At 46.3% G+C, this 21,114-nt stretch overlaps 1 protein-coding gene across 6 annotated transcripts; it reads right to left on the bottom strand.

Annotated features, from left to right (window-relative positions):
- Positions 1-705: 705 nt before the first annotated feature.
- LOC111209636 lies at positions 706-2,648 on the bottom strand. Of its 6 annotated transcripts, XR_007319468.1 has the most exons (8): positions 2,379-2,641; positions 2,225-2,289; positions 1,873-2,023; positions 1,655-1,801; positions 1,442-1,546; positions 1,274-1,283; positions 1,068-1,175; positions 706-988 (listed from the first exon to the last, which is right to left on the bottom strand). XR_007319468.1 is itself a non-coding variant. In XM_022709663.2 (7 exons), exons 1-7 carry the CDS (start codon positions 2,493-2,495, stop codon positions 866-868), a joined length of 921 nt encoding a protein of 306 aa, XP_022565384.1. In that variant the 5' UTR covers positions 2,496-2,638; the 3' UTR covers positions 706-865. The 6 variants fall into 6 exon arrangements, 3 of the variants coding, with proteins under 3 accessions (XP_022565384.1, XP_048603713.1, XP_022565383.1); XR_007319467.1 differs by lacking the exon at positions 1,274-1,283 and having other exon boundaries at positions 1,068-1,273; positions 2,379-2,642; XM_022709663.2 differs by having other exon boundaries at positions 1,068-1,283; positions 1,876-2,023; positions 2,379-2,638.
- Positions 2,649-21,114: the final 18,466 nt, after the last annotated feature.

Genomic DNA, 21,114 nt, shown 5'->3' with positions numbered 1-21,114 from the left:
GAAGCTTGACGGCTAGTGTTTCCTAGTCTCTCTAAATCTGTGCAGAGCTTCGCTCAAGTTTCAGAATGAGAGAAAAGAAGGGGCTGCATCTCTTTTTATAGGAAATGGTGAAGGGAACCCTAGGTTTTTGTCAAATGGGCCGTAGAGAAGCCCATTCTTTTATGAAAATTTTGGGCCAGGAACCGGGCCATTACAGAGTTGATCTCGAGTTTCGAAAGGGTCATGGCAGAGAACACATGATGAATTAGTGTTGGTATTCCAGCTGAGCATTCTATCTCCAGTCGCCAGCTTGTTTAGTTAAGTAAGCCAGTGAAAGAAAGCTAACTTAGGAATACTGTGCTGAAACCATACTCCTTTTGGCCATTGTAGTGGATGTGCTTGCTTTCTAGTCAATTCCCACGTGAGTTTTGTCGTGAAAGCAGGCTTGAACTTGTCATTACTCTGTTTCCATAGTGATTGATCCTTCAATGTTATATCATCTTTGCTTTTTGAGTTGCCATAGCTGCAGACACTATTTCAGTTTTAGAAACACCCATATCAATGCATCCACGAGATCCAAATATGCCATACAGTCGGCCAATAGTGCACTAAGAATCAAACCAGAACGAGACATTATTACCATCTCCAACTCTCAACATGTGCATATCTTTTGCTTTATCTCGATGTTTTAGTATCTTGCGCCACATCGACGAGCCTATTATAGTGTTGTCGTGAATTGACCATATTTGATATTGCTCAACAATTGTTCCTCCTTTCAAAATGTACACAATAAAAATCACATTGAGTAAACCCTGAAACAAGCTACAAAACCGCCTGGTCGTAACTTAAACCAAACACAGAATTGAGTTTATGTTTTGCTAAAGAACTACTTTTTAGGAACCTCAGATTCGCTCAGTCCACATTCCAAAAGAAATCTCTTGTACTCATGCTCTACTTTGCTGCATTCTTCATCAACTTCATTAGTTGCTTCCTGATAGGTTGAACTGACCTGCATGCACTTAGCTTCTTCAAGAACCGACCAAAAAATCTATAAAACGAATACTACTCAGAAAAGTTGTGTAACTGACTGTGTATTCTGGCGACGTCTCATGTTCTTCAGAAGCAACGGGCTCGTTCCTATCACTCAATGCGGTTCTCCACCTTGTTTTTTTGGAGCCATCGTGATGATGATGACTCTGTGACGTTGTACTGGAGATTATTGCGTGTAGCGTTCCAATAATACATAACATGCAGAAACCAAGAACTGGAAGCAGAGAAGAAGTGAACAAAGCACCTGTTCTTAACTAAAGAGACACATGGTTACAAGCTGGAAATCATAATTAAGAAATCTGAATCTGAAAGAACCTAATGGAAGGGTTTGAGTAACACAACGGAAGCATCGTATAAACACAGTAAGAAAGCAAACTAAAATCTTTTTGAAAGGGAGGTAGAGTGAAAGTACATGGGGAAGCCTGTGGTGATTTTGTCCTGAAACTTCCTCGGTGGTGCTCACAGTCTCACAGTATTTCTCTTGCCTGCCTAAATCAGGTAACTCCTCAGTTGTGTTCTGTCAATACTCATTAAATTTTTCAAAGACTAATGAAGGTCAGAAATTTAAATAATAAATTCAGCACGACAACACACAAAAAAAATACAAATATAACTGCTACAGTACCATCTTAGAGTCATCTAAGACAGAAGGAACAGCGTCATGCTTCTCTTTACAGTTGTGGTGATTTAGGTCTGAAACATCCTCTGTGATGCTAACAATCTCACCATGTTTCTCTTGCCAGCGTAAATGAGGTAACTCCTCAGTTGTGTTCTGTCAATATTCATCAACATTTCATAAGATGACGGAAATTTATATTCTCCCTCATAGCTTATATTAAATACCATCTCAGAGTCATGTATGACAGAAGAAGGAACAGCAGCGACGTGCTTTTCTTTACAGCTTAAGTCATCAAGTCTACTACTAGACTCATTTTCTTCAGGGCTTTCTTCTGATATTCCATATTGCTTAAGAATCTGTCTCAAGGACTCGCTCCTGCAAAAGTAGAGAGACCCCCAGTTTTATTAAGGTTTAGATGAAGATATCATCCACCAGAACCACACAATTCCTATCATATCTATCTCAAAATCACCATACAACTCAATCGAACAATTTGGTATCACTAACTAATGAGCCATGTAGCTCAAAAACTTTTTCCCTTTTAACATAATAATACACAGAGAACAAAGTCATCACCTTTTAGCAGAACGAGCTTGCAGCTGTTCTATTCCTGACTTTTGCTGAGCACGAAACCTCCATTTCTACAAATACCAAACAGACACAAAACAATACTTTACATTAAAAATCTCGAAAAACACTAAGGAATGAGTATCTTAGCTTGTTATCTAACCTCTGCAACTCGTTTAAACCGTTTATTTATGAAGCCAATCCGTAGTTTTAAGGAGGAGCCGAAAATGACCCAAGACTCGTTGGTGAACGAAGTAGCTCCAAGGTTCAAACTTGCCATGTACCCAGAACTCGGAGATGAAATGAGAATGGTTTCGAAAACAAAGGACCATGTTCGACCACAGAGAAAAACATTATCTTTGTCTTCTTCAGCCAAACACTAAAGAAGAGAACAGTGGTCCCCAAGTCCGTTTCTTTGCACACAGAGACAGCTCGTAGACTTGCTGAACCCACAACGGTGGGTCCCTTTTAAATATGTATTCGGTAAGTTCTAAGACCATGTGTAATGGAGGGTTCTTAGGGAGGTTCTTATCGGAATATAAAAATAGATATTTAAGAACCGATTATTAATTTTTTTTAGTGAGAACCCTCCATTAAACATGCTCTAAGAAAATGCAAACATTATTGTGAGAGTTTGTCTTCGAGTTTCAGATTGAGAGGAGAAGACAAGTGTCAAGCAATCTGAGCTGTTGATTGGAGAAGAAACCCACAAGGCCCAACCCAAGTCGAAGCCCATCTCATCTAAGTCGTTGAAAGAAGCAAAGCTGGCGCCAAAAGTAATTGTTTCCGTTTCGATGAAGCTGTACATTCTGTCTCTATAAAAGCATGCTTAGTCAAAAGAGGAAAGAGCAGTAGACAAAAAGCAAAGATAGTAGAGATGAAAGTGACTAGTCTTGGACAGTAGCTTGAGCTGTAAAGCATTAGGGTTTGTAAGTTCAGGAGTGAGCTCCCTTTATAAGTTGATTCTAGTGGATTCCGGGGTAAAAAGTTCCCGGCATGAGTAGGGTTTCACATTGTGACCTGAACACGTTAAATCTCCCTGTGTCTTTACCTTTCTTGCTCTGTTTTATCTTTCTTACAACAACTCTCTTTCTTCCTCACAAGTTTCTTACACAAGAGTGATAATCAAAGTGAGAGAGAGTGCGGTTCGGTTTCATAAAGCTGGCGACTTTATCTTGTCTTACCTTCATAAATTGGTATCAGAGCTCCAAGTTGTGGAGCAAACCTCTCAAAAACACAGATCTATGCCTTTCTCACGGATGGGAGTCATGGAGAAGTACGAAAGTGTTGGAGATTATACACTGTGGAAAGAAAGCTTATTTTCTCATCTAGAAACCATGGGTCTCATGGATGTTCTGAAGGAGAAAGAAAGAATGGAGGCAGCGTTGGTGAAAGGAGCAGCAAAAGTCGTGTCTTCAAGGTCAGAAGTGTTGAATACGAGTTTGGTAGATCGAATGATAATGAGATGAACTCGGTTTTATGGGTCTTACAAAGACATTTTATTCACAATATGAGATAAATGAATGAGATTACAAAGATATTAAGGAAAGAAAGAAAAAGATCGGAGCTTTGTTGAAAGACTCCGACGGAAACACTAAGCAGAGCGATCGGTCGTAAACCCTAGATCTTGCCATCAGTGTCTTAGTGTCTGTTTGCGGATCCCCTTTCCGTCTCTTCTCTTGTCCATTTATAGCCTTGGTACGTATTCTCTTCGTTCGCCCTAAAGTTAATTCGCCCTAGAGGCCTGGCCCAGTTCCATGCGTGATGGGCTTTCGGATAGAACGAAGGTTCGTCGAGCCGACGTCGATTAAAAGACTTAGTCGACTTAATGAATCGGGCTGATCGATTGATCGTTCCAACCGATCGTTTCGTCAACTAAACCGGCCCTTGTTGGATTATCGATGCTGACGGGCCAGATCCTGTTGTTCGATGGGCCTTGAGGAGGATTGTCAAATCCCTCTCCAACAGTAAGCCCCCCCCCCAGTTCTCTTACGAAGGATCGCGATTCTTCATATTAGGATTGCAGGAATTGGTTTTGAGAATAATGGGGTTAGGCTTGTTTCGATCGGCCATTTACGGTCAATCGATTGATCTACCTACGATTTGTTACTTGTCGATCGTCATGATGTCGTGTGTCTTTACACGTTTATCTGCAGCTATTTGATCGTTGTTACATCTAAACTTGGAGGAGTATCGCCGGGTGGATATAAATTCGTTGCAGAGAGTCTTTTGATCTTGTCCGATGATTGGTCGACCGATCGCCTCGCTTTTCCATGTGTATTTCATGGCGACCGACCGACCGACTGAAGCATCTTGGTACCTGGGGAAGTCCGATCTTTGTCCAGCGACAGGCCGATCGATGAATGTACCTGACTTCCGAGACGCATCGATCGTCAATCGACTTAATGAGATTTCGGGGTCGCCGTTTGCCTGAGCGTTCAACACGAGATCGTGAATGTTGGGTCCCGTCGTTCAAATAGTTTGAACTGACGCAGAAGTGACAACCCTAGTGGTGCGGAGAACGAAGCTCCGATATAGGTTTAATAGACCTAATAAATGGATTTTTTTTAAAACCTTGCCCCTTTGCTATAAGTAGGTGCCTCATTCTTCATTTCTTCACTTCTTCTCAGATCTAAAAGGTACCTCCTTCCTCTCTTCCTTTTCTTTTTGCTCCTTGCAGGAGTTATCTTTTCTTCCTTCCCCCCCTTTTTTTTTTGTTTTCCCGGTCTGCCGCCGTGAGTTCGTCGCTGCTCCGATGGTCGCGTGAGAGGTGCTTTCGCCATTGTCTGATCGATCGATCGATCGAGTGATTTCTCCGCCTCAGAGATCGGATTCGAAGTTCGGGAAAGGGAAGGGAGTGATAAGCAGTTCGGATCTTCCGACAGTTCAATCGATCAGTACACAACCGTTGGCGTCGAATTCAGACCGGATCGATCGTAACTTTGATATCCGGAGTTCGGATCGATCGATCGGTACACAATCGTTGGAGTCGAATTTAGACCGGATCGATCGTAACTTTGATACCGGGGAGCTGCCTTGGGAGGACGGAGATGGCGATTGTATTGTCGAAGACGCAAGAGAGATCGTTTAAGCTAGGGCAAGCGACGATCTTGTGATAGAGAGAGGAGTCGATGGTGATTCTTTGGCGAAAGAGATTAGGCGGGACCGAGCCGCCGAGGTCGACGGAATCCCCGATGGAGGCGTTGACGATCGTTCGATTGGCCCGCCGAGGAAGACTCACCGATTGACTCCTTTCTCCTATCGTCGTGATGGGGCGATTGTGCAACTCTTGGATCTCCCGTCGAAGTTTGCTCGACCATCCGTAGTGCAGGGACAGATTTGGGGTGATGTTCTACCAACTTAGTCGACCTTCAGAAGTGTGTCTTCGCTGTTGAAGGAGTATGGAGCGTACGGGATCGAGTTCATTATTCCGCGACTCGACCAGCGGCCTTGGACTCCACTGATTGGCTTTCAATGCGTCTATGAGTCCTTTTTTCAGAAAGATTCTAGGCTGTGGTTCCCAATCCCTCGTCTGGTTACTTCTTATTGCGCGCGCCGAGACATAGCAATGACTCAGTTGATGATTGAGGCCATGAGGATCGCTGTTGCGTTGATGGTGATGGCAGCAGAGATTGATGTGTCGATGTCAGTTTGGATTTTCGAGGAGTTGACACATACCCAACCAAAACCGAATGGTTTGTTTGCGGTGCAAATGCATTCGGGGCTTCACATCTTGACTGGTCATCTTTCGGGGACGTTGTCTACCAACGAGGCGAAGTTCAAAGAAGAACTGGAGGGAGTTTTTGTTGAAGATATCACGGAACAAGTTCTCACTGTCTCCTCTCTCCCCCGTCTCGATCGACTTCAGGGTTCGAACCAGTTCGGCTTGAACTTAGAGATTGTTGATCCGGCCGCTGCATCCACTCTTCGATCTCCCGTTCTTGTGATCGAGCAGTTCATGGCTGCGTCGAGCTCTGCTTGTGAAGCTTCGATTCAGGAGTATCTCTCCATTGGTCAGTCTTCTGAGATGACCGTGGGGGAGAACGGTGCTGCCTTTTTAGATCCAATCGCCGAAGATTGATCCCCGGAGCCGACTGAGCCGTTTGTTGTTGTTTCATTATTTATCTTTTATCTTTTTGTTGCAGCTTCTAAGCTGTGTCTTTTGATTGCCTCGATACTCTGCTTTCGAATTGTTGTTGTACTCTTAACTCTTTGCTCCTTGGATGCTTTATTTTCGTTTTGAACTTTTCAAAATGCATTATCCGGTGTTTTTGTTTCTTTATATCGTTTGAGATAAGCTTCGTTGTTGTCTCAAAGCGTTGTGGTTGTCTGGTTGACGAACACGAAGCGCGTGTTCCCAGATCCTTTTTTGCTTCGACGGGTGAGCGACTGAAACGCGCGCAAGTAATCCTATCGCTTCCTTAGCGGGGGGGGGGGGGGGTCGCATGTTTCGTTTGAAGCTAAAAATGGAGCAAGGGCGGCGTGCTTTGCTAGCTTGCAACCGAACCGCGAAACCTCTCGGTGACCGAATGAAAGGCGGGGGGTCTCGCAGTCGATTTGATCGATTGTTCATTCAATGCTTGCTCATCTGATAGCAAATCTGCGCCGCTCGGTCGTCTGTTCCGAGGGTTGTTCTTGTAAGACGAACGAAACACTCGTTCGCACTTAGGTTATGCGATGCGTAGCCATTCTGTTGGGGTGAAAGTGGCATACGTGTATTCGCATGACGCCTTTGCGGATATCTCATTTCATATGAGAAATATGTCGATATATATATATATATATATATATATATATATATATATATATATTTTTTTTTTTGAGTATGGCTGAACCTGATGGCAAGCTGCCTACGTACCCCGGTAAGGGGATCAATCCAATCGTAGTTCGATTTGACCGAATGGCGGTTTGGTCATTTGCCATGATCGAGGCAAAAGTGACGAGAACGTGTTCATTCGGTGTTTGGGCGGAAGTGACGTGGTATCATCCGCCTGAAGCTGGACGCAAGTGATGTGTCGTCATTCGTTCAGACCTGACCGAAAGTGACGGTAAAGTCATTCGCTAGGTTTTTTTTTTGTTTTTTTTTTACCGTCTGATGGCGGATGGTTAGGTAAAGTACTTTCGAAGGTTGGTGGTGTTCCACGCTCCTGGTACTGGTTCGCCAGTCGAGGTTTCCAATCGGTAAACGCCAGGCTTAACGACCTCGACTATCTTGTATTGTCCTTCCTAATTCGTTCCCAACTTGCCTGCCTTCCATTCCTTCGTGTTTTCAAACACTTTGCGAATGACTTGATCGTTGAGTTCCAACGATCGAGCGTGAACCTTTTTGTTGTAATAGGATTCGGCGAGGTGTTGGTAGTTCTGGATTCGGAGCAGCGCTTGGTCTCTTCGCTCTTCGATTACATCCAAGGCATCAAATAGCATCTCTCTGTTGAGTTCCTCGTTCTGTGGCATTTTCGCTCGGCGAAGGCTTGTGACGTTGACTTCCGCCGGAGCCATAGCTTCGACCCCGTATGCCAGAGAGAATGGTGTTTGACCGGTCGCGCTTCAAAGATTTGTTCGGTGTGACCAAAGTACTCCATCAAACTCATCGGCCCAATGACCCTTCTTGAGGTCCAAGCGCTTCTTGATGCTGTCGAGGATTGTTTTGTTGGTGGCTTCGGCTTGTCTGTTGCATTGCGGATAGCGAGGCGGCGCCGTGTTCAATCGAATCCCCCATCGCTCTAAAAAACTGCGGAAGTTGTTGGAAATAAACTGAGAGCCATTGTCAGTGACGATTTCGTAGGGAAGGCCGTGTCTGCAGATGATGTTCTTCCAGACAAAGTTTTGGACTTCTTTGTCGGTGATGTGGACGAGTGCTTTGGCTTCGACCCACTTGGTGAAGTAGTCCGTCATGACCAGGGCGTATTTTCGTTGTCTGGAACTTGGCATTGGTCCGATGAGATCCATCGCCCAGCGCATGAATGGATAGGGGGCCGTCATAGTTCGTAGAAATTCGGTCGGGCTATATATGTTCGACGCGTGCCGTTGGCACTTGTCGCACTTGCGTGCTTACGCCTCGCAATCAGCGATCATAGTCGGCCAGTAGAAACCAAGACTTTTCATTTTAAGAGCTAGCGCCCGGCCGCCTGAATGGTTTCCCGCTGCTCCCTCGTGAGTTTCGACCATGGCTAGCGATGCTTCTTCTATTCCGAGGCATGTCAACAGAACTTTGGCCGAGGTCCAACGATGTAGTCTTCTATCGATGAGGACGTAGTTTGCGCTTTTCGTTTTCAATCGACGAGATTCCCATTTGTTTTGCGGGAGTGACCCATCTAAGAGAAACTGGATAAAAGGGGTTCGCCAGTCGAGCGGTGCATCTTCGGGTCGATCGGCCGATTCACATGAATCCATCGCGTATGTTACGTTGATCGCTACTACATGGTCGATCTCGTCGTGTGATAGAGTGATGCTTGGTTTGTCAATCTGTTGAATCGGGATGGTCCGCTTTACTTGATCTCTTGGGCTGCTCCCGAGTGCCGCTAGAGCGTCTGCGCAAACGTTTTCGCCACGGGGAATCTTTGTAAGCTGGAAAGATTCAAAATTTTTGGCGAGGTCTTGCACGACTTTAAGGTAAGTATCCATTCGCTCGTTTTTAGCATCGTAGTCCCCGCTAAACTGGTTAGTGACCAATTGAGAGTCGCAGTAAGCGTGGATGCACTTTGCTTGGACTGCTTGCGCAAGGCGTAGTCAAGCGACGAGAGATTCGTACTCTGCTTCATTGTTGGATGCGTTGAAACCGAGTCGGAAAGATTGCTGGAGCAATTCGCCGGTGGGGGATTGGAGGTGGATGCCGATCCCAGAACCTTTGTTGGAAGATGATCTATCGACGTGCAGAATCCATGTAGCATTGGATAGTTGTAAATCTTGCTCGATTTTTGGCGTTAACTCAATGAGAAAGTTGGCCAGCACTTGGGATTTCGCAGCTGGTTTACTCTGAAACGTGACGTCGTACTCACCGAGCTCGATAGCCCACTTCGACAGTCTACCCGAGTGATTGGATTTTTGCACCACCCTCTAAGCCTAAGTATTCCTCAATTGTCAGGATAACGATCGAATGAGATTGGAAATAAGGCCGAAGTTTCCTTGACGAGGTCATAACTGCCAGTGCCATATTTTCGAGGGTTGAATACCGTGTTTCTGCGTCGGTCATGTGTTGGCTGGTATAGAATATCGGGTGCTGTTCACCTCGATCATCTTTGACGAGTACTCTACTTACAGCCGCGTTGGAGACGACAATGTAAAGGTATGAGATAGCGTTTGTGCTGTTCGAAGGCTTCCTCGCAGCGTTCATTCCAAATGAATTTCTTGTTGCCGCGCAGCAGATCATAAAAGGGGAGGCACTTATCGGTCGATCGTGATATTAATCGATTGAGGGCGGCGATGGTCAATCGTTGCACTTCGCGACTGTTTTTGGGATTAGGAAGGTCAAGGATGGCAGTTATCTGCTTTGGGTTCGCCTCGATCCCCCTTTGAGTGACTATGTATCAAAGGAATTCGCCGGACATTACACCAAAAGTGCATTTCGTTGGATTGAGTTTCATGCCATACTTGTTCAAGATGAAGAAACAGTTTTTGAGGTAGTCGATATGATCGATTGCCTTTTGGGATTTCACCAACATGTCGTCAATGTATACTTCCATTGTCGCTCCCAATCGCTTGGCGAACATTTTGTTGATGAGTCGTTGGTATGTCGTGCCGACGTTCTTGAGACCGAAAGACATTACTTTGTAGCTGTATATCCTGCGGTCAGTGATGAAAGCGGTTTTTTCTCGATCATCTGGATGCATCATTATTTGGTTATAACCAGAGAAGGCATCCATAAATGTCAGCAGCTCGTTGCCGGCTGTTGATTCGACGAGTCGATCGATGTGAGGGAGGTGAAAGTTGTCTTTAGGACATGCTTTGTTGAGGTCGGTGAAGTCGACACAGACCCTGCATTTGCCATTCTTCTTCTTTACAATGACTGGGTTTGCCAGCCATTCGGGATACTTCACTTCCGTGATGGAGCCTGTGTTTAGCAATCGGTCGACCTCTTCATTGACAGCATTTGATCGTTTGGGGCCGAGCTTTCGCCTTTTTTGACGAATTGGTTTGAATGTTGGATCGACGTTGAGCTCGTGTGTAGTGACGCTGGGGTCGATCCCTTTCATGTCAGAGTTAGACCAAGCGAACGTAGAGACGTTATCCCTGAGAAAGGAAACAATCTTGTCTTTCGTGTCATCGGGAAGGTGGGCACCGACTCGGACAGTTTTGGGTTGGTTTGGCGACTGCTTTAACGTGGGAAGTCACCTTTTGGTTTTTTATCTCGGCGACGAGGAGATCTCGAGCAGCTGCTTGGTCGCCTCGAAGAGTGATGATCTGTCCGTCTTTACCAGGGAATTTAATACATTGGTGATAGGTGGAAGGGATAGCTTTCATCGCATGGATCCATGGCGTGCCTAGGATTGCGTTATACGGAGCTCGAACATCGATGACGGAGAACTTGACGTTTTTGGTGATACCTTCGGCGTACACCCGTAAGCGTATCGTTCCGAGCATGGTTTCTGTTGATCCTTTAAAGCATGCTAGCGATCGCGCGGAAGGTTCTATGTCGTCAAGGCTTATTCCCATCTTGACGAGTGTTCATTTAAAGATGAGATCGACCGAACTGCCAGTATCCACGAGGACTTTGGTGACCGTGCAGTCACTAATTCTGACGTCGACGAGGAGCGAATCGTTGTGCGGCTTGTGGACGCCTGCTGAGTCTTCGTTAGAAAAGGTGATTGGAGGGTTAGCCTTTGGGGTGGTGCGCCAGCGCTTAGCTGTGATTGCCTTCCGGCGGAAAGCTTTCACAGATCTGACAGAATCGTTGCCAGGGGGGGATCCTCCCATGATCACGTTCAAGCGCTGAAATTGCTCTTAATGCTCTTTCTCGGGTCGTGCCGTTCGCTCGGCTCTAAGGGAATTGAGACGCGTACGCAGGTCTTGAGTCTTGCGTTGATACGGGGAGATCAGCTCTGGTTCCGCTTTAGAATGGTCGGTCTTGCATCGTTTGTGTTTTTCGCGAAGATCTGGGATCTTCGAGTTGAACTTAACTCGGAGATCGGTCGTCTCGATACCATCAGACTGATTGTTTGACCAGAGCTCCTGTTTAAGTTCGTCTTGCCGGTGGAGTGGGTCCTTTCTCTTGGCTTCTAGTATGTGTCGAGCATCTGAAGCATTGAGCTTTCCTACGGAACAACTGGTCCTAGGTGGTGCACCGTCGACTTCCATAAGCGTGCCATTGGTGGGAGTGAGGCTTTCTATTGTCTGCCCTGATTTTTGGTTGAGCGATTGACTTAGATCGTCCTCTGGCTTTGCCGTTGTGGATGGAGCAGGGGACGGCGTGGCTCGGATTGTGAATATCTTTCGCCGAGCTTTTGGTTTTTCTTTGTCAGAGGTTGATTCCTCTTCGTGATGCGATTGGTCGCCATCATATGCCGGAGGGGAGTCTTCTTCCTTCTTTTCGATGGACTTTTTCTTCTTGTCCTTACTCTTACTCCAACTTTTACCATTTTTTGTCGTTTTCGGTTTCGGTGGTTCGACCTCGGTGCGACCGTCGCTGGTGGAGGCGAGCCATGCCTTTTAGAGGTGTCTGCACTGGTGTCATGACCTCTCATATCATGGTACTTGCAGAACTTGTTCTGGTCGTATGAGCTCTTAGGGTTGGCGGGTACGGGCTTGCGGGACTGCTGTGTTTTTCCTTCGGTATCGCATTCCCATACGTTCCACCCTGGTTCTCGTACCGCAGAGACTATACCTGGTTGATCGTCCTCGGAGATGGCATAGACGGGTCCTTTCTTTTTGTAAGGTGCGTGCTGTCGTGGCTCTTGGGCGTCCGATGTCTTTAATGTCGTTGGCTTTAGAGCCTGCTGCTTGTCTTCGTCCATCTTGATAAAGTTCTTTGAATCGTGCAGAGCATCTTCGATGGTTATAGTTGGGTTAATCCCGAAATAGTCTCGAAACTTGGAGTTAATCCAAAGCGCGTTGGTCAAGGCTTCGACGGTGGTGTGATCCGGGGTAGGCACCTTTGATAGTACTCCCTTAAATTTTTTTCATAAAGTCCTTGAGACTTTCGTTCTGCGACTGGGATAGCTTCCATAGGTCGGCCATGGATGTTCCTTGACGGGACCACATGATGTCGTTTTTGAGGAAAAAAGCGGACAGGTCGTCCAAGCTATCGATTGAGCCTTCTTTTAAATGGGAAAACCAACTTAGGGCCGGTCCGGAGAGGCTCTCGACGAAGAGTTGGCAGAGGCCCGCGTCTCTTTCTTCCTCAGAGAAGTGATTTCGACCCATAGCGATGTTGACAGCGGTCATGTGATCAGTCGGATCTGAATCTCCCTTGTATGGAGGGATACAGAGTTTCTCCGTATTCCTGATCTTGACTTTCGTTATCCGCTGGGTGAAAGGGTTTCGCTGGGTGGTGGCGAGAACGCGTTCGATCTCTGGTGTGGATGCCTTGACATGATGTATCTTAGAGTGGATGTCCCGCAATGAGAGTTGCAGATCGGCGATCTGGCGGGTAGTCAGAGAGCCTGAGCTGTCGGTCGTTTGTGCAATCTCGCTGTTCATAGGGTTTGCTTCATCTGTTGGTTGTTCGACTCCAAGGTTAGGGTTTGTGGTTGCGAACAACCTTCTTCTTGCCGTTTCCGCTCTGTCGTTTTCGCCATCTAGGGTTCCGAGGGCGGCGGCGAGTGCGGCCAGACGGTTGCTCGTAGCTTTGTTGGTTTCTTCTTGTTGAATGAAACGTGCCATGATGGCCTGCAGCATCTCGGGAACGGATGGGTTCGGGGCAACCGGAGAATCGGAAGCCGGTGTAACAGAGGCCGACAGTCGGTTGCCGTTAGCGGGTGTATCGTCGGGACTCATACTGAATTTGTGAACGTTACTCTGTAAAGGCCCCATGGTGGGCGCCAAATGTTGAATACGAGTTTGGTAGATCGAATGATAATGAGATGAACTCGGTTTTATGGGTCTTACAAAGATGTTTTATTCAAAATATGAGATAAACGAACGAGATTACAAAGAGATTAAGGAAAGAAGGAAAAAGGTTGGAGCTTTGTTGAAAGACTTCGACGGAAACACTAAGCAGAGCGATCGGTCGTAAACCCTATATCTTGGCGTCAGTGTCTTAGTGTCTGTTTGCGGATCCCCTTTCCGTCTTTTCTCTTTTCCCTTTATAGCCTTGGTTTGTCTTCTCTTCGTTCGCCCTAAAGTTAATTCGCCCTAGAGGCCTGGCCCAGTTCCATCCGTGTTGGGCTTTCGGGTAGAACGAAGGTTCGTCGAGCCGACATCAAATAAAAGACTTAGTTGACTTAATGAATCGGGCTGATCGATCGTTCCAACTGATCGTTCCGTCAACTAAACCGGCCCTGGTTGGATTATCAATGCTAACGGGCCAGATCCTGTTGTTCGATGGGCCTTGAGGAGGATTGTCAAATCGCTCTCCAACAAGAAGGAACAAGTGAAGAACACAAGGAAGATCCTTTGTTGTCTCCGAAAGAGAAGAAGGCCAGATCTGTTATCATACTAAGTGTTGGAGATCATATTTTGGGAAAGTTTATGAAAGAGAAGACAGCAGCATGTATGATACAAGTTCTGGATAAGCTCTACATGTCTAAACTACTATCTAGGCGTTTATATCTCAAGAAGAAACATTATGGGTATAAGAGGAATGAAAAGGTACCTCTAAATGAGAATATAAACGAGTTTCTAGATATAGTTTTGGAACTAGACAAGTTAGAGGTCATTGTATCTGATAAAGTTAAAGCAGTTTTGCTGCTTATGTCGCTCCCAAGTCGATTTGCTCAGCTCAAAGATACTCTGGAATATTGCGAAGGACCCTTAAGCTTAGGGAAAGTGATGAGCGCAATATATGAAAGAGTGTGAGTTCATAAAGATTGAAGAACAAACAACAAGAGAAGAAGAAAATGATTTGTTCAGTGGGGAGAACGAAAATTCAGATAACAGAGAAAGGAGAGCTATAGGAAAAGAAAGAGTTGGGTCTAAGTCAGCTCAAGAAGAACACACTTGCTGGAAGTGTGGTAAAGAAGGTCACCTCAAGAAACAATGCTCAAGATGGAATAAAGGAATCAAGCCAGATGAGCATTCTGTTGGTAGAGAGAAACTACAGCAGATGAGAGAAGGTACAATGATGATGTTATGCTATTGGTCTCAGAAGCAAGCTTCAAGACAAATGAAGACAGGGATGAAAGATGGCTCGTTGACTCAGGTTGTACAGTTCATATGACCCCAAGAAGAGAACTGTTTGAAACGTTTTCAAACAAAGAAGGAGTAAGTGTGAGAATGGGGAATCATACACTTGCTCAAGTAAAGGGAGTCGGTACTGTCAAGATAAAGAATGAAGACGGCACAACTGTTCTTCTGCAGAATGTTAGATATGTTCCAGATGTTAGGAGATTTTTGTGTAGGATCTTTGTGAGTACCACAGAACGATGGACAAGGATTTGATTTCGTGAGTTGTATTGAGAGTTTGCATGAATTTAGACTAAAAGAGATGTATTATTGATCTTTTGAGCTGGGACTACAACAGTTTTGAGTAAGAACCCTAGTTCTAGCCGCCTAGCTCTAATCACTAAGTCTCGAAGTGTCGGTCTCTTGCTTTAGGGTTTAGGCTCCCCTTATATAGTTGTTTTAGGTCGGCCTTTAGTCAGTTGGAGTATGTTAAACTCTTCCATATTCGGAAATATGGAAGGTTCACTCTATCGTAAGTTTTCCTTTTTCCCGGAGGAAGGGAGTGGACCCTGGGACCGGACCCGGAGTACTTCCTGGAGGGGACCCGGGGTGTCTCCTACCGGCGACCCAGAGGCCAGTGTACTGCCTGGGGTCTGGAGGAATTCCATACCTGAGTATTTTCCCCAACAGTTTCCCCCTTATTGCTGGATTTCGTCATCGAACTCGGGGAATAACCTATGCACACAAGTCAACCGGAGTTGCTCATTCTCAGCAGGATTTCCCTAGGCAGGACATCGCTCCAGTAATCCTGCTATCATGGGTTCCTCTCAGGCAGGAGCCACATTCTGAACCCGGGGGAGGACCGGTTCCCTGATAACAGACCGGGGTCTTGCGCTATCTTTCTTGAACCGCTGATGTCTTGTCAAAGATGGAGAAGGTCGGGGCTTCTGATGGTGTCTTGGAGACGGCGGAGCCTGGAGCTCTGGTGATTTCCGAAGAAGAGGCCTGCGTATTTGAGCGCGATGCATAGAGGCATGTCCGGATAGTTCTAGGGATACTCGAGTCGATTCTTCTCTTGGAGATATGTAGTTTTTGTGAAACTTCCATTTTCAGGGAGGATTTCCCTTTATTTCGCAAGGACAAAGTTTCCTTTTTTAATGCTTGTCGTTTATGCCAGAGATTCTCTGAGATATTTGGAAACATCCCTATTTTCTTTTCTGGCTCTGCGCGGATTGGCAATCCCGGATGTATATAAGGGCTCGCGATATCCTCTAATCAGCGTCAACCCAATTCCAGCGCTGACTTCTGGTTGATAAAGATGAATCCCGAACTGCTTGAGTTTCCGTCCTCACTCGTGGGTGGCCGTCCATGGCCACATTGTCTTTTCACCGATCCTTTCTCATCTCCCATCCCTTCTTGGGGAGGGGTTCCAGAGGCTGACAGTGAGGCGGTCCCGATGGCACCCCTGAGACGTCCCCGTTCCGAGATCCGAGAAGGAGATCTTGCTAATATGCGGAGGAAATATGCGATTCATCCTTCAGTGGGGATGAGGAGCCCGTCTGAGTTCGAGCGTGCTCCAGATGGAGGAGCAAGTGAGATAGCTATCTATGATGCATATCTGGATGCAGGCTCCCGGGGCGTTATCCCTTCCCTTATAGGCGAAGTATCCTCTTTCTTTGGTTTCTGTTCTTCTCAACTTACTCCCCTCACTTGGAGGACTTTAATGACTATCCAAGTACTCAGAGAACTTCATGGGTTTTCCGTCGGGGTACACGAGGTTTTATACTCGTACTACTTTTCCCCTGTGGTGAACAAAGCAGGGTTCTAGCATCTCCAATCCCGCGATGGCACTCCTTTAGTCGAGGAACCTTCAAGGGTATTAGGGGCAACTATCCCTTCGGGGATGGCTGGAGCAATCAATATGTATTCGTGAAGATCCAGAAACCTGTTGGTTATCCCACGTCCTGGCGTACTGTTGGTAAGTTCTTCTGCTTGTTCGATCCTTGAGTTTTACCATTCCTTTTGGGTTTCGTTCTTGCTATCAGACGTGTCTTGTCAGGTTTCCTTTGCAGGAGAAGCAGTAGCGAAGCTTATAATGGGTGTTCCTCGGCGATTTCGATGGGTAACTTTTCTGGTGAGCAAGGAGGCCTTGCGTCATAGCCGCGTTTGGGGTAAGCCTTCCCCTCTTAGTTTTTACCTGATAGTATTCCGTTTTCTTATTCCCAACGTTGCTTTTTCCAGGGAACGTGGTTAGGCTCCCGGTGTCGGCCATCTATGAGGAGCACCAGAAGGTTAAAACTCGGAAGAGGAGTCCTCTCTATACCCCTCCACCAAGATTAGCAAGGGCTACTACATTGGTTAATGGCTTATCTTCCACCTCGTCAACAGGTGCTGAAGCTGTGCCTAATCACGACCCACTGGTGGATGCTCATCGGAGGTTAATTGGTGAGGTGTTCTTTCTTCGTAGTTAGGTGTAAAACATGATGCCTCACCGGGATCTGTTGATTCAGCAAGTGAAGGCGTCGGCAAGATGGGAGCTCATGAAGGAATGGCTGGAGAAGCGATTGGAACATTGGGATCCAGAAGAAGAGTATCGTCGACATATGTTCCTGTCCGGGGGGACCGACCAGCAGTCGGGGAATTTCTCTCGGGTTCCCTCCCTGAGATCATTGTCGGGTCTGATTCTCGGAGGATCCTTCTTTCTGAATGATTTTTGTTTCTGAAACTCTGGCTTTTGATGAATCTCCTTGTTTTGAATAATGGCTCTTTGTAGCCCCCTTTTGTTAGGGTATTCTTGTGTACAAGCGATCCGTGCTCAGCTCTACGGAATGATAGGAGGAAGGAGACATGTCGTTGAGTGTATTTTCCTGCTTCGATAGTTGATAAACCAGGATATCCTGCTCTTAGGATACAGCCATATGGGTATGGGCCAGTATAGGTCGTCGGTGCCTTAGTAGCAGCAGGGGAGATTGGTCGTTAGGCGGGGGCCGCCTATCGATATTGAAGATCACAAGGTCTTCTTTATCTATGATCGATGGTTCCGACTGCCAGGGTCGGTCCTTGGGTGCCTCAAAATCTGTAGTTGATGGTTCCGGCTACTAGGGTCGGTCCTTGGTTGCCTTTTGATTTGTAGTTGATGGTTCCAGCTACCAGGGTCGGTCCTTGGGTATCTACGCACGGGACCATGGAAGGTGTTTGGATTTTTAGCTGCATCCTTCAGTGGGGATTGCCTACGTACCCATCAGTGAGGAATCAAGCCGTTCGTAGTTTATGTATTGGTGGAGGCGCGTAGCCTAGATTGGCACATAGGCTGATTGAGGCACGAAGCCTAGATGGGGACGTATCCTTGGGAGCACGTGGCTCTAGTGGGAACATGGCCTAGTGGGCACGTAGCCTTGGGAGCACGTAGCTCTAGTGGGAAGGAGCCATCTGTTCTAGAGGGCACATGGCCGGAACAGATGGTAGACCTGTCGGTATGCTGCAGTGAGCATGATGTGTCGATGTTCTTCAGTGAGCATGGAGGGACCCTGCTGATGAGCTGGAGATTGTGGCCTGAGCCAGTAAGTCGAGTTGTAGACGTGCTGCAGTGAGCATATATCTTCATCTGGTTAAGAGTAATTACAGAGATTCGTCGGTTATGAGCATGTTGATGAAGATAGTCTTCTAGGTGTGAAACCTTGCCTTCACGACTGTAGAATTGGTGAGCTTTGGTCATGGACGTCTCTCTCCTTTCGTTAGGTTTAGAAACCTATATTTATAGTGGAGATCGTGCCTCCCTCTTAGGATTTTAAAATATTCATGATATCCTTAGATAATAGAATATTTCCCTTTTTCTTAAGGGAGGTCATATGTATTGGAATACTTCCTCTTTTTCTCGGATCTAGGGAGACTCCTTCTTTTCCAAGCTGGTACTTTATTAAAGGAAGATTTTCATTTGTCCAAAGGCAGGATAAATCACTCGGCCTGGAAGCTGGAGGCAGGACCCAGACCCGGGGGTAGGGACCTGGAAGCCGGAGGGAGGAACCCGGGACCTGGAAGTAAGAACCTGGAAGCAGGAAGCTGGAGTAATCTCTTCGTGGAATAATTTTTCCCAACAGTTTACCCCTTATTTTCTGGTTTCATGTTTGAAAGCAGGAAATAGCATGATTTTCTTCATAGGACTTCGTGAGTTTCACTATGGTATCAAGCTCCTTGTTGAATTTGGAGTAGGACAACGGCTCGTAGCCAGGGTCTTCAAACTTTCTTATCGAGTATGCTTGGATGTACTTGTGCTCGGTCTGAAAGGATTCACAGCCTGATTGGAGATGTACGGCCTGGAGAATGGGCAATAATCCTTGATTCGACACAGACATGTGGTACACATGCTTCAGTGGGCATGTGTTTTGTATGAGTGAGGACGGTCACATGGATGTAGTTGTACCCTTGATTCTGATGGCCTGGAAGTGGATTATCAGGAAAACCATCATGCAGGACCTAGTAAATGCTCTAAGGGCAGGATCAAGTTGAGTCTGTACGACTTTCTTCTTCTCCTTTATAAAGATGAGACGTTGCCCCCATGGTGGGAATTGGTCGGAGTTGGCCGCAAGTAAGATGGAGAAGACGGGAACGTCTGCATAAAGGGTGATGCTTCTTCTCATACCCAAGATACTTGTGCTGCTTCTGTAGCTATACTCGGCCTTAGTTCAGGCAGGACATCAGTTTGCATTTCTTGAGGCTCTCTGGTTCCATGAATCGTGAGGAGGAGTGTATGGGTCAGGACCCAGGAATTCTGAGAGGGAGAATCTTGGCGAGGCTAAGGATTAGGGGGATGATAAGGTTTAATAAGACCGGAGGCCGAAACTGAGGATCCTCATGCTTGATTCTGCTGGCCTTGCTTGCGCCTCTTGAGCTTGCAAAATCTGTAATGGACTTTCTTTCAGGTTTTTGTACCAGAGTAGAACTCTTGGACATGTTGTTTGTGGTGAGCAGTAGTACCCATGCCGAATAAAGAAGGCGGAACCATTAGTTGAACTCTGCCATTGATTCTTGGCCACTCTCAACTATGTAATATTGCAGTCTGCCCCCGGAGGTTGGCTACAATCAATGCTAGGATGGCCTTGTGTCGTGCTTTTTTGGAACATGGAGGATCATGGACATGTTTTCCCAGAGTCTGAAGATTTAAAGATACATCCTTCTGAAACTCATGGCTCGTGGATACGATTCTTCATAAATCAGAGGTTGTATGGACTTTCGTCCAGGAACTAGGAGACTGGATAGACTTTCTTCTAGGAACCCGGAGGCTGGACGGAATTTCGTCCTAGAACTTAAATGTCGGATGGACTTCCATCCTGGAACCTGTAGGCTGGTTGAACTTTTGTCCAGGAACGTGATGGTTGTGTAGACCTTCAAGAGGACCTTCTCGTATATCTTTTCGACTCGAAGTCGCCTTTATCGGGTAGACTCTAGTTGATTGCTAAGTAGGCTTTTTGGAGCAGTGTCTTCCGTTATCAAAACCTGGGAGCGTCTTCTAATGCATCGTCCAGCTACCCTTGGGAAGACTTACAGACGGAAACAGATGTGTTAGGTTAGTGAACTTGGAGTATAGGGATGCATCACATTCCACTTTCCGTAGATGGGTTACTCGTGAATTTTTCCCAAGAGATAGGAGGTCTCTCTTACGGACCCGGAGATTCAATAGCTGGATCCTGGGATTCAACGGAACTGTGGAATTGCTTCAAAACCCGGAGACGTTGTTGGGACCCAGAGGTGTCGTGGGGATCCGAAGGTCGTTTCTGGAGCCCGGAGGCTGCCCTAGACCCGGTGTAGTAGACATGTGGATCTATGAGCGTCAGGCACAGCTGGTTGGTTTGCATGTTGCACACTTCTCGTACTGTTGACAAGAAGGCTCTCCTAAACAATAGAGAAGAATTCCTATTCAGTATGATATCCAAGACATGGAAATCAACTAGAACTAGGACATTACCAATCTGCACCTCTAGGTCTCTTACAATTCCTCCTGAGCTTCTCTGAGAACAATCCACAAAAGTGAATGACTCCTTGAAAGGCTCCACATTCAGACCCAAATGGTCTGCCATAACCCTAGGCAAGATGCTGACTGATGCTTCTGTGTCGCACAGTGCATGTGGGAACTCAATACCCTTCACCGTGCATGATACTGCAAACTTCCCAGGATCACTCTTCTTCTTTAGTGTAATCCTATTCTTCATCTTTTCTCTGGCCTCACAGAACATTGTCCTATTGTCCTCTTCAGTTTCTCTGGTGTCTCTGAAGAACATCCACAATCTGTGGGTAAAATAGGCCTACTCGAATGGTTTTTCTAATGGAATCCTGAAGACTCTCTTTTGGAAACTTTCCGTCTCCTTCTCATTAGCTTCCCTTTTCAGATGCTTAGCAACATTTCCTTTTCTCTTCCTCAAGGTTCTCCCCATAGGAGCCTTATCAACCTCAATAGGCTCTGCTGCATCATCTGAATGAGTGCTGGTGGTCTCTGAAGGTTTGGGTTGTGTACTAAGTACACTGAGATGCGCGACGTCTATCTTTGGCATCTACACTTGGTATGTGAGAGGTGCGCCTCGATCGATGGGCGCTGGAGGTTGTCGATCGATGGCGGTCTCTCTCTGTCGATTGATGACAGGACCAGT

The sequence above is a fragment of the Brassica napus genome, chromosome C2, assembly GCF_020379485.1.
Source record: "Brassica napus cultivar Da-Ae chromosome C2, Da-Ae, whole genome shotgun sequence".
In the NCBI taxonomy this organism is placed as follows: Eukaryota; Viridiplantae; Streptophyta; class Magnoliopsida; order Brassicales; family Brassicaceae; genus Brassica; species Brassica napus.
The sequence above is the reverse complement of the archived record's forward strand: the minus strand, read 5'-3'. Positions and strand labels throughout refer to the sequence as shown.

Bases quoted from the DNA above. Each gene is read 5' to 3' on its own strand.
- LOC111209636 (XM_022709662.2), bottom strand. From the start codon at position 2,495: ATGGCAAGTTTGAACCTTGGAGCTACTTCGTTCACCAACGAGTCTTGG. The intron at 2,024-2,224 runs GTGATGACTTTG...CTACTTTTGCAG, and splicing joins CAAGCTCGTTCTGCTAAAAG to GAGCGAGTCCTTGAGACAGA. The intron at 989-1,067 runs GTCAGTTACACA...AAGTGCATGCAG, and splicing joins AGACGTCGCCAGAATACACA to GTCAGTTCAACCTATCAGGA.